The sequence below is a fragment of the Coturnix japonica genome, chromosome 4, assembly GCF_001577835.2.
Source record: "Coturnix japonica isolate 7356 chromosome 4, Coturnix japonica 2.1, whole genome shotgun sequence".
NCBI classification, from domain to species: Eukaryota; Metazoa; Chordata; class Aves; order Galliformes; family Phasianidae; genus Coturnix; species Coturnix japonica.
Window position 1 is genome coordinate 10,380,631 of NC_029519.1, and position 13,188 is coordinate 10,393,818.

A 13,188-nucleotide genomic window follows, 5' to 3' on the forward strand; every position below is an offset into this window, starting at 1 on the left:
GAAGCTGGGGTTGTAGTAGCAGAGTAACTGCAAAATGCAGAGGAGAAGAGTGAGATTGCCCCATTTCCAGATTTGGAAAAGACAAGCTACCATAGCTATATTCAACTTTGTAGGATTTTTCCAAAGAGGGAAAGTGCGTGGTTTTAGAAATCAAATAGGCACCATTCAAAGCCCCACAGATGGGACTGGCCACCAATCCCACCCACCCCGAGAGGTGTCCCATGGGCCTGGGGAATGTACCTTCAACTAGAAGCAGATGTGGCTGCCGGCTGCATGGAGAATTTTGCTTTGTGAAGCAAAAAAATCGCTCTGCGTACAAATCGCTGTCCACGATGAAGAATCCGTGGAGGTGGAGCTGGCGGATGAAAGCTTTCATGCTACTGAATCGTCTCAGGACGCGTGTTAGACGGTCGCGTTGTTTCCCAGCACTTCCGTTTTGAAGAGCAGGTTTCCTCAATCACAATGCCAGCTTTTCATCCGTGCCCACTGGAATGCGATGAGTAGAGGTTTGTTGTCCACAATTTGTCGCAGGCTGCGTCTGAGAAAGGCAGACGATGGGTTGTGGGCTTTGCGAGAGCCTTTGTTGGACAGCATGATGCCCGTGGTCTGCTTGTAGCACAGATGCCTCCTGAGAGCCCTGAGAAGTGTTTGCTTCTGTGCCCTCTCCTAAGGCAGCATCCCCGAGCTGTTCCTTAGCCCGTCTTTGCGCGAAAACAGGAGGAAATGCTGAGTCTGCCGACTCAGCGTTTGTCACAGAAACTCGAGGAGTTTCTGATGAAAGATGTCTCCATTCTAATTGGTAAATGTTCGCTGACAGAAATTTCTGTCCCGCAACGGTCTCCTCGGCCAGCAAAGGTCGTCCTGCAGCAGCAGGATGGAGCGCAATGGCACCAGTGGTGTGAGGAGTGGGCAGTGGGTCGGGGTGTTCACAGACGTCACCGTGGTGACCGTGCTGCATCACGGTGACCTCACAGAGAGGTGACTGTTGGCTGGGGAAATGGGGTGGGGCATCCTTGGTGATTTATGGGACAGTATTAGGGATTAGATGCAGATATTATTGTGCACGTATATGTCGAACAGTAGGGTAGACAGAAACCTCTAATTTCCGCGAGGAAGACTTTTTCCAGCAATGCCTTCTCGGGCGTACACTACTGTAGGAAGTTTATTTCATTTGGTGAACCTTACTAGGACTAGTAATTTTTTCTTTGATGTGCTTCTAATTGCTTCATATGCCTGGCGTGTGATGGCTCTCAAATCAAATTCTATGAAAGATCTCTCATTTCTCTAATCTGAGCCACTGACTGAGCAATCCCTATCAGAAAATACCCCGGGTGTTTCTTGCTTCCTGGTTACAGTTTCATAAGCTCTTGCCATCTTCCTCTTGGCATACAGGGGTCTAATCTGGGGCTGTAGCACCTCTCTGGTGAAGAAAGGTTGAGGGAACTGGGCTTGTTTAGCTTGATGAAGAGAAGGCCGCAGGGAGACCTCATTGTGGCCTTCCAATACTTGAAGGGAGCATGTAAACGGGGATGGGGAAAGTCTGTTTATGAGGGTGGGCATAGTGAGTGATAAGACAAGGTGAAATGATTTTAAACTGTGGCGGGGGAGGTTTAGTTTAGATATTAGGAGGAAGTTTTTCACACAGAGAGTGGTGATGCACTGGAACAAGTTGCCCAATGAGGCTGTGTGTGTCCCCTCCCTGGAAGCATTCAAGGCCTGGCTGGATGTGGCTCTGGGCAGCCTGGTCTGGTAGTTTGTGACCCTGCACATAGAAAGGGGTTGAAAACAGATGATCATTGTGGTCCTTTTCAACCTGGGTCATTCTATGATTCTGTGAATCTATGAGTATGATTGTATATTCAGATTTCTTATCCTCAGACCTAATGATCCATTATCAGGTTCCATTATCAGATGGGACGGGTTGGCAGTTGGACTTGTTGATCTCTGTGGTGTTTCTGAACCATTTTCATCCTTTCATCTTGTTCCCTAAGGATACAATCAAGAACAAAACAGGAGTTGAGAAATTTCCATAGTAGGTTTGTCATGACCCCAGGTTGAGATGTCATAATACAAGAAGCTGATGGTTAAAATGAATGAAAAACTTTCTGCATTTCATAGTTAGTGAACTTGTGCTTGCTGAGAGCGGCACTATGGATCTGGACAGAAAGCTTGAGTATTATGGAGTGTTGTAGTGCCTGGTAGTTTGTGTTGAAAAGTCATTTCCAGATATTGTAGGATTTGCAACATTGCATGTGGAGGTTTTGTTAGGAAAGGGAGCAGCTGTGGGGACAAGCAGGTTTTTGGACAGAAAGGCTCATGAAGTCCATGATGACCGTACTGGTTTTAGAGAAGCATTGGGGAAGCTGGATGAAGAGTGGAGCTCACAGATCCCTGGAAGCTTGCCCTGGCCCTGAGCCCAGTGCTGCCCCTTACAGCAGTCCAGCAGCCCTTGCCGGCTGTCTCTGTTGCAATGTGATGGCAAGCTCTGCTCAGCAGTGCCCTACCTCACTGCCAGGAGGGCTGCCTGCATTCTGGCAAGCACAGCATCACACAGCAGAAAAAGCAGATTGGTGGAAGGGCACACCACCTCCTGAGCTGTGAGACTTGGAGATGAGTTTCTCCTGAAGGTAAATGCTTTTAATTTTTGCTTTTAATTGAAACAACAACAACAAAATCAACCCTGTTTGTATGTTAGCTGTCTTCACAGCCATTCCCAGCAGGTCTGTCCCAGTCTTTGTCAGGTCATGGTGGGGCTTTCCCAAAACTGTAGCTCCCTTTGGCTCCTTTGATTAGCAGCTGCTGAACTGCCTTGGTCTCTGGCCACGCTTGGCTGTGCTCAGCCATGTGGCTCTGAGGAATCCATAGCAAGGATTAGTTTGGCCACAGGCTAATTTTGGTGTATTTTAGGTCAGCTAGAATCATGAGCTCATTCTTCTTTTTCCTCCACAGATGCCTACACAAAGACAGAGGTAATCTACACCTGGACCCTGGGGAAAGATAAATCAGTGGAAGTAGCAAAGGGTGGATCTCGCCTGAACCAATATGACCTGCTGGGCCACGTTGTTGGGACAGAGATGGTTCGATCCAGCACAGGTACTTGTGGGACCATGATAAGATGCACAGGTTGAGGACACTGTAAGGCAAGGTAGACCCATGGGCTTTGAATGCCACAATTTGGCATAACAACAGTGGTAGTACCTGCAGGCTGTGAGCATCATGGCACTGTTGGAGAATGTAGCTGGGGACATCTGGGGCAGTCACTACGAGGCAGTAAGTTGTTTAGCTTGTAGTGTTTTCACCAATGCCCTCTAGAAATGATGTGTAGTGTGGAAAATCTGCCCCATTTTGCCCAGCTAGTCCTTGGTACTGCACGTTCATTTGTCTTGGATTCCTTTTCTGCCCCTCAGGAGAGCATTGCAGGCAGGGGAGGCAAGTAGAACATGATGATGTGTGATTTTCACTGCATCTGCTTACACAAATATTATCATAGGTAATAGAAGATTCTCCCAAACAATTGCTTCCTCTGATTAATGACCAATATTAATCATCTTTCTCTCCCATCTGCTCCTTCTCTCATTCCCCCTGAATTCAGGTACCAGTAGCTTCTGTTATCTTGCGTGTTTCTCTCATTTCTCCCATTTTCCTTTCTGAGCCTTTTTTATTCCTTTTTTTTTTTTTTCGCTGCTGTATGCACCAGTAGTTCTCTCATTTGAGGATATTTCCTCTCTGTTGCACTTGATTTTAATAGTGTCTGTCTGTAACAACTCATATCACCTCCCTTGGGGAAATGTAGGGAGTTCAGGGGACTAAATGTCATCATATCTGGCCCATCTCTCTACTTAAGTTGTAGTAAAATGTACAGATGAATAACCTGAAATGGCAAGAAAGCTGCTAAAGGCTCTTGTGTGTAATGACTTAGCAGAGCCATACAACAAAAAGGCACAATAATCCAGTAAAATATCCAAAGCTTTGGTGCATTTCTTTGAGAGGATGAATAGGGCTCTGAAGGAAAATAGAGACAGCTGCTCTTTTGGTCTACAGCCCGAACCACAGAACTTGCCCTATTTTCTGAGATTATTAAAGTGAGGAAAAGCAGAATATTTTCAGGCTTGTTACAGAAAATCTAAGAGTTTGCAGGTTCACTCAACGCAGATCTTTATTGCTTTGGAGATGGGTTAGTGCTCAGTTGGCCCATCCTGGAACACCCAGTGGATCTGTGTCTCTTAACTGGTTGTGTCCCTAGGGGAGTACGTCGTCATGACCACGCACTTTCACCTCAAGAGGAAGATCGGGTACTTCGTCATCCAGACCTACCTGCCCTGCATCATGACTGTCATCCTGTCCCAGGTCTCCTTCTGGCTGAACAGAGAATCTGTCCCTGCCAGAACAGTTTTTGGTGAGTCTGTGATTGTGGGGGTTCCCAGACACACTGGAGGGAAAGGCAAATGGTTGGAAATTAGCCCTTTGTCTGGTTTTGTTGGGCAGAACAATTTGATACATGCAATGGACTGTCTGCCTCCACTATCCGTTTGGCAGGTGGACCAGTTCAGTGTCGTCTGGAGCCAGCTCCCCTTGCCTGAGTGACCCAGGGGTTTGCAGGGTGTTGGCCCAGGCTGATGGGGCTGGTGGCATCTGTGGTTCAAATACCGGTGTCCACACACACACAGAGTTGACGAGCTGAGGCAGTCTATAGACTGCTGCCTTCCAGGGAATTTCTGACTTGGGACCCCAGTGGATGGTTTCTCCTTCCATGGGATGCCTTATGAATACATAGCAGTCAGAACTAGTCTTCTCCAATCTCCAACTCACTGGCATTGATGAAGCTGATGTCCATTTCTCAGAATCGCTCTCTGTGTCTTCCTAGTGCTTCTTCCACTAAATCACTGCAAAAATACTCCTGTCCGTGTTTTGCTACAAGCCAAGTCATAAATATTAACAGTAATCAAGGTATTGATCATCTAATTATATGTATTTGACTGTGTCTGCTTATCTGTATTGGCTTTTTAGTTGAGGAGAGGATAGATACATGGGGAGGCATTTAATGCACTACCTTTGAAGTTGCTAATGTGCCCCTGGTCAGACCTCCATGTAACAGGCTCCTGAGCTGAGGCAGTATAACTACATGGTAAATATATTATTATTTTCTTCAACTGTTTTCAGATTCCCTCTCTGAGGCAAAGTCTCAGGCACTCCACTTGCATTAATAGCTTTCACAAATATATAACAGAACGGCTCTGTGCTTTCCTGACAAGACCTTGAGTTCAGGATTTACACCTCACGCACACCAACCCCCCTGCCATACCACACTGCCAGGGGGCAGGCAGAGCCTTGGAACTGGAACACCATCCCAGGTATATGTCCTGGTAGCCGGACCTGCTGATGCCAAAAGGAGTGTTTCCTGGAAATAACAGTGCCCTGCAGATACAGCCTAGCAGAGCATACCGCACAAAAGTCACTAAGCAGAGAGGGGGTTTATCTTATCACTAGCTTGTCTTTTTGATTAAGACAGAAAGTTGTGTGGTTTCCAACATCTCAAAGCTCAGACAGATATCACAAGGAGCACAGGACCAGTGCCTGCATGAAGAGATGCACTGCTGAGCTCTTCCCACTCACCTACCTGGGAATCATTTGCAGTTTCCCCCTCCAGAGCCCACACCCAGGCACCACCACTTGTCCATGCCCCAGGTGGGCTCCCATGTCTGCACCAGCTCCAGGTGTCTTTGCTCTCCCAATGCCTGGGGCAAGACCTTCTCTGAGGATATTTGATTCCCTTTTATGTTATCCCGATATTTGCAATTAGAAAGGTTTCCTCAAGTAGCAACTAGGATTCAGCAGGAAAGAGCTGATTGAAAAATTAAAAGCTACCTTTGTGAAAAATGTCCTAGCTCCCAAATTGCTTTGCTTTGCTATTAAGAAAATAATGAGAGTTCCAATTGTTTATTCTTTTTTTTTTCCCTCTCTGAAAGTATTGCCAACAATATTATTGAAGCTCTTCAATTACCAGGAGTATAGCTTAAGGGAAGTGAAATTTAGTCAATATTTTTATAATGCTTTTAATGCATTTTTAATTGAAAAGCATATTATTTGGGAAAATGGATAGCAGTGGTTGCTTGCTTTAATGGAAAAACCTTTAAAAGGCATTTTGCTGCAGATCATTTTATAAGATAAATCTTAGTGACTCTCATTCTGGCATCTTGGGCCACTGGTGCATGCTGGGCTGTGTAGGCAGGACCTGGAGTCCCACTGTCCATCCGCTTGGGCTGCTGCCTGCAGTTCTTGTCTCTGACCATGTGTGTGGTGGATAGAATCACCCCCTTTCTGTGGGAACAACATATCTGTGGGCTGCGTTAGTGTAATCCATGACAAGTTTTCTTGCTGACTCTTTCCTAGGAAGGGCAGAGGACAAGCACGCCAGGGATGGGTGAGTGCAGGTACATGGTCTGACAGCATCCTCGTCTTCTGCTGTGTTTCCACAGGTGTCACCACTGTGCTCACCATGACCACGCTAAGCATCAGCGCAAGAAACTCGTTACCTAAAGTGGCGTACGCGACGGCCATGGACTGGTTCATAGCCGTCTGTTATGCCTTTGTGTTTTCTGCGCTGATTGAATTTGCCACTGTCAACTACTTCACCAAGCGCAGCTGGGCTTGGGATGGCAAGAAGGTGCTGGAGGCCCAGGAAATGAAGGTGAGCCCTGTGGCCAAGGCCAGGGTAGAGTGGCAGGGAAGAAACGCTGCACAAGAGAGCTGCACTGGGACCAGGAGTGGGTAGCATGCAGCCCCATAGCACTTCAGGAGGCTGGGTGCTAGTTACTGGGGTCCCTAGTTCAGGTCTTGACTGGAGCGGTTCTTGAGGGATGATGGAGGAGGGGTGGTCATTGTGCTTAGATGGAGAAAAACACCCAGATTGAACTGCTTGTTTTTCCCTCTGTCATTCTGCATGACCATTTGCCAGGGGAAAAGGAAATGCATGCATGTTGTGGTCTTGCTCCACTGGTGATCTCCTTTCTCCATCTCTCTGTATTCCATAAATAGCCCACTGTATGTTGCATGCATGCTGCACAAACACAAATATACCATGGGATACCACCCTTACTGTGTCCCTGCAGCTGATACCCCTCGCTGTAGGTCTCCCTCCACATGGACAAGCGTGGTACAGCAGTGGGGAGCTCCTAGTGCTCATGTTATTGACCACAGCTGCTGCTTTGTAAGCTTGGGCAAAGAGGGTGGGTGGCAAGCAAGCAGTCGGAAACAGCAAGTGGCAGCAAATTAGTGCCTGGCATCACCCACATTTTCCCTTCAGCCTCTCTGGTAGCATCCTTCCTGACAGCCATCACCATTCCTGCTCGATCCCCCTCCCTCCTAACTGACTTAATCTCAGCTGTGCAGAGAAAGCGCTTACTGTAGCATGCTGCTTCTTGCTTGTATTTATTGAATCAATTTGAAAATCACATTTGTCCTTGTTCTTGGTTCTGGAGCCTCTATATTTTTCTTCTTTGAATTTTAATGTGTTTATAACTGTGGGGCTCTACCTGGCAGACTTGCAGTAACTTTTAGGAGGACAACAGTCAGCTGGTATGGAGGTCTCAGCAAGAGGACAGAGGCCTTATGGAGAACTACAGCCATCACTGGGTGCTGAATGCCTCTGTGTTGTATTTCTTGGTCTCTCTCCATTTGCTTTTGCAGCTGTGGTGTGAGCGCCAGACTCATGGCAGAAAGGCTCCAGAGGTGGCCTGCTGGTGGTCTTCCACCTCCGTCGTGTACAATAACTGGGTCTCTAGAGATGAGAGGAAATTTTCTCGGGGATAAGAGGAACTTTTCTGGGGTCATTGGCACAAACAATGAATCAGAGCAGGTCCTCAAAGCAACCGTGCCCCTTTCAGTGCAAAGTCAGGATTCACACTGATGTGGGCAATTGTGTGAATTGGGCACAGTCAAAAAAGCAGCAAGGGCTCCAAAGGTTTCGATTCGTCATAAAAGTGGCACTCTCCTCAATTTATTTATTGACCTGACACTGCAAAAGTAATCATGCTGAAATAATAGAGTAAAAGTGTTTGCACATACGGTAATTAAATAAGAAAACAATGCAGGACCAGAAATGTTTCAGAGGGAGCACTCTTTGTGAGACTTTGCTGTCAGATAAGAATCAGGGAGGACTCCAAATCTGTAGATGCTTTTTCAAGCCAACCCTGTTCCTTACCCGATCCAAAGTCAGACAGTTTACCCACTCCTGGTCTCTGCAGCTCAGAAGCTCTGACTCTGCCCCATTCCCTCCATCACAATTTTATATGTGCTACAAGTAGTCACATCTGAAAGCACCCCTCGGAGGAGAATTCCCTGACCAGCTGTGGAATTTCAGAGAGCTTGTGAATACGGTGTGTCACTGTATTTGCTTTCATCTTTATTCTACTGAATATTTCCATGCAGTGAATTTGCTACAGAATGAAGGTGCCTTATTGGCTCAACTCCAGCCTTTAATTAGCTCTTCTTGAAACAATTGACAAGCCAGGTGGTTGAAACCACAAAAGAAAAGAGGAGGCAAAAGAATAACTATTGGCGTTTTTAAGCATTGGTACGAGGAGTAAAACTGCCAGTGACAAGCCCACACTGAGCGCTGGTCTCTGGAGAGCCTTCCCCCAGCAAAAGAAAGTGTTTTTCATTGATGGGATGGCAAGGATCCTCACTCAGTCCAGGGCTGATTGTTTCTTTCTATGGATGTGAGCAAAATCAATAGGTGACAGCCCTGCCCTCACCTCAAATGCAGGCACAGCAGCAATGCTTCCCTTCTGATTTAAAATAAATCACTGCCTTGCAAAAGCTGCTGGTTGCTGACAGGCGCTCCAGCATGTCCAGTTTCTCAGGGCTTATCCTATTCCTTCTTTCTCCTCTTTGTCCATTCCATCAATTTAGAGAGAGAATTATGTGGGGAACAGCAAGTTTTGGGGGATATAATCTAAATAATGGGCTGATCTTGGTGAGTCACTGATCTCTCCATCCTAAATGGGGTTTTGGTTCTTGCTGGGAGCTACTCTGCACTCACTCTGCAGTCCTTCTCTAATGCAATTCAGACAGATATTACCATAGATCTCACCAAAAATTTCTTTTAATGCACCCTCTAATATGATTTGACCAAAGCATCTTGAGCCCAAATATTTTCCAAGCTTTTCCTGTCCTCTACTACTACTTTTTCATTCATATCTTCTTAGGAAGCTGACATTGGGAATCTGGAGGGGCAGCCCTCAGTGGTGATTTCTCCATTGGGAACTCATGAATGCTGTCATCTCTTCCTCATGTTGGAGCATACTTGAAACTTAAACCCATTTCCACTGGCAATGTCACAGCTGTACATAAAGTCCATTTTAGCTCTGTGTCTGTGCACAGCTCTGCACTGGTGCTTGGTGGAAAGACACAATAAAAACAATTCAATTAGCCGCACTCTGACATGTGAGAACAAATAAGGACACACTTCAGATGGAGTGAAGCCAGGCTTTTTGTCCAACCTACCCTTCATCAACTCTGAAGTTTGCCCCCATCTGAAAATCATTATTTTTGTTCCTTTGTTTCTTTCTACCCATGGCATCTTTGTTTCAGTTCCCTCCTTCCAATAGAGATGACCTAGAACAACACTTCATAGGCCTCCATCTTCAAGCAATTTACAGACTAAAAGAGTGATTCGGACCCATCTCTTTTTTTATTTCTTCTTTTCTTTCCCCTGCTTCATTTTGATAAATATGTTTTTGATGGGACTTTTTCCCTTGCTCTGCAGCCCATGTCTCCTTTGTCCTACCGCATCCACAGTCACCTGTGGCTCTCCATAGTACTTCAAGTGATTCATGTTTTCAGCATCTTCACTAGACTCCATGCATCATTCTTCCACACCATTTCACCCTCTTTCTCTCCACACTATCCACGTGGCATATGGGGCTGACCCAACTTCTGAGCCTTCGTCTGCAGATCCAGAGATCATAAAATCATCAGTCAGCCACATATAATCAGAACAGAGATGAGTCTGGGGTGGTGAGTGATGCACCACAAATACTGTGTATAGTTTTAGGCCTCTCACTACAAGACACTGAGTTGCTGAAATGCATTCAGAGAAGAGCAGTGAAGCTGCTGAAGGGACTGGAAGATAAGTTTGAGAAGTGGCTGAAGGAACTGGGGTTGTTTAGTCTGCAGAAAAGGAGGTTGAGAGGAATCCTTGCTGCTTTTTCTAATTAGCTGAAAGAAGGTTGTAGTGACGTGAGTATCGATCTCTTTTCTCAGGTGACAAGTGCTAGAATGCAAGGGAACATCCTCAGGTTGCACCATGTGAAGCTTAGATTGCGTGTCAGGAAGGATTTCTTAAGGGAGAGGGATGGTTAGACATAAAATAGGCTGCCCAGCGTAGTGGTGGAGTCACCATCACTGAACGTATTTAGGAGATGTGTGGATGTGGTGCATAGGGGCACGGCTTAGCTGTGGACTCATAGTAATGGTTAGACTTGATGACTGTAAGGGTTTTTTCCAACATAACAGGGTCACACCAGCAGGTGACAGTACCCTGACTTCAGCACAGACTGCTTGTTAGTGCAATATTGCATTGCCACAAGCCCTTGGCTCTTCTGAGTCTGTGGACATATCAATGTAAAACACCTCATTCCTCAGACACAGTCAAGGTTCTGGCACAGTCTGGAGGGCAGCTATGGCTGGCATGAGGAAGGGGTGCCATGTTTGCTGGAACATCAACTGCAGTTACTGTGCTCTAAATTATAGAGTACAAATATGGCCCAGACTGGAGCTACTTGGAGGCGACTTGGAGGTGACTTCTCTCTGCAATAGCGAGAGGTACATACAATGCATTTCTCCAATACAATCCGTGACCCAGAAGTGATGGTGACTCTCAGTGTCCCATCTGGATGAGAATGCTTCCAATGCAAACTTCTAACCAGGGAGCAGCTGCAGAAAGCTAAATCTCCAACAGGTCATCAGCAGAACCAGTAATTCCCACAGTGCAGGCGTTTAGCCTTTAGCTCCTCAACAGAGGGTCTGGGAGACAAGAATATTTGACAAGAATATATTTGCCATTGTAATTCAGCATTCATATTTGTGGAAGAACTTGTCAGACTACAGTATCCAGGGAACATGTTTATCTTTAGACGGGGTTTCACAGCTTTTCCCTCCAGACAGCAGCTCAGAAAGAGTTGGTCTCCCAGAGCCCAATCTGGGCCACACAATCAGGAATAGCTTTTCAGCATAGATGTTTTAACTAGGACAAGTTTTCAAATGCAAATGTGGGGTTTCCTCCTGTTTTTCTATTCTTTTTCTGTTCCAGTCCCACATGGAACTCCTCGCAGATAAGTATGCAGGGGGAAGGCGGAGGGCTACTTTGCAGCTGATAAGCACATTTTGCTTTGTTTCATTATCCAAATCTTGCCTGAAACACTTATTTACAAAATGCAGTCTAGTGACTTTAGGCTGAACCATTCCTTCCGATATCTCAGGAGCCTGTTTTCTCACCTGTGCCTTGATAGAAAGCTGGTGCACTGCAGGTTTAGCAAAGGCTCCCAGCTCTGTCCAGGGCAGAAGATACCTGTAGACAACTGGAAAAAGTCACTCTAAAAGTTGTGGGGCAGAAAAGCTAGCCAGGCTGAGAATGTCATGTCACTTGGCTGATTAGTACTCAAATAATCACAGTGCACTTCAAATTACATTCTGCAAACAAGTGTTTTTCATTTCATTACTGATTATTAATTATTGTATTACCTCCAGTAGCTATGTTAATAACTAATCGTACTAAAACGTATTTGAATGTTTTAGAAAGTAGAGCATCTTTTGTCCTTTATTTGCTTCTTGTCAGCTCTTTAGCAGGACAAGTTCACCTCCTGTACAAAGGGTAAAGGCTGACGTGGTTCCAACAATTGCAGAAATCAGTCACTCAATCATTAAAGATCATAACAACCTCTTCCACATTATCCATAAAGGAGTGAATACAGTCTGATCAGTGGTTTAGTCTGATCTGGACTCTAAAGACCTCGTTCTAACATCAGGTTAATTTCTGTAATTGCTGTAATTACTGTGAGGCTGCAGTCTGAGCTACAGTGTTATTAGAGAGGGATTTAAAGATTGCACAGAAGTCTGCTTTTCCTAAGGTAACCAGAAATATTCCTGGTGCTTGTGGATTCATTTACAACAGAAGTGCAGCCTGAAAGCTAAAACCCTTGGAGCATCTCTACTGGACAGATGGTCAGTCTGTCCTCTCCAGTTCCCAGTGCCACTCAGAGGTATATACTGCCTGCTACCAGTTCCCAGGCTGGGAGGCTGAGGCAAACACATCCAGCTGGCTGTTTGCTCTCCCCTTCTCCTGGCTGTCACTTCGCACATGGTTCCCATGTGCATACATGCAAGACCATACCAGGCACTTCTGGAGAGTGGCTGGACAGGCCTAATCTTGTGTTCCAGTTGTTTCTGAATAGAAGATAAGATCCAAAGTCACACTTTGTTCTGAGTTTAGATTTTAGATTCCCATTGTGAGTCATTGCTGTGTCTAGATCTGACTTTGGGTGTCATTACAGTGGAAACCACATGAACGCACAGAGGTGCTGGGATGTGTATGATGTCTGATGTCTGCACGTGAACAGATTTCATTCAGTGGGCTTTTCCCAATAGATTTTAATTGCTTTATACACGATAGCCTGTAACACAAGTCCCTGACAGCAACAGAAAGATCCCCAGAGTAGGAGAAACATCCATCATGACTTTCTAGCTCTTATCTTCCTGTCCACTCATCTTCATTAACACTGGAACTGTCTGCCTTAAATATTCTCCTTCATCGTTCAACACACCACATCAAACACATAAGTGCATCCTTTCCGTTTCTTACAGAAGCTCTCCACCCTTCAGCACAGACAGCATTGATGTCCCTGCAGCCCGTGGCAGGGCTGTACTTATCTGCCTTGATTTGCAGCAACCCTTAGATATGAAGGCAAGATGAAAGGTTTCCTTCCACTCCTATAGTATCTCAAATCCTCAAATGCAGGACTATGGCAAGTGCTTTCTGTTCTATATTATACCTGGGAAGCCATGCAATACCCTAAAGAATCCCAGAGGCATTTTGGACATCATGATGTCCCTGTGAAATATTCAGGCCACCAAGGCAGTGTAAGATATGGCCTTTTAGTATCATGGTTCAGAAACACTGCAGTGCAGTCA

The 13,188-nt window shown here is 45.8% G+C and overlaps 1 protein-coding gene across 1 annotated transcript in view; it reads left to right on the top strand.

Annotated features, from left to right (window-relative positions):
* The window catches only part of GABRA3 (gamma-aminobutyric acid type A receptor subunit alpha3), a 64,660-nt gene that overhangs the window by 44,409 nt on the left and 7,063 nt on the right, over window positions 1-13,188 (top strand). The window contains 3 exon segments of the mRNA XM_015860684.2: window positions 2,950-3,093; window positions 4,244-4,396; window positions 6,477-6,688. Of these exon segments, the coding sequence (XP_015716170.1) occupies window positions 2,950-3,093; window positions 4,244-4,396; window positions 6,477-6,688 (509 nt within the window).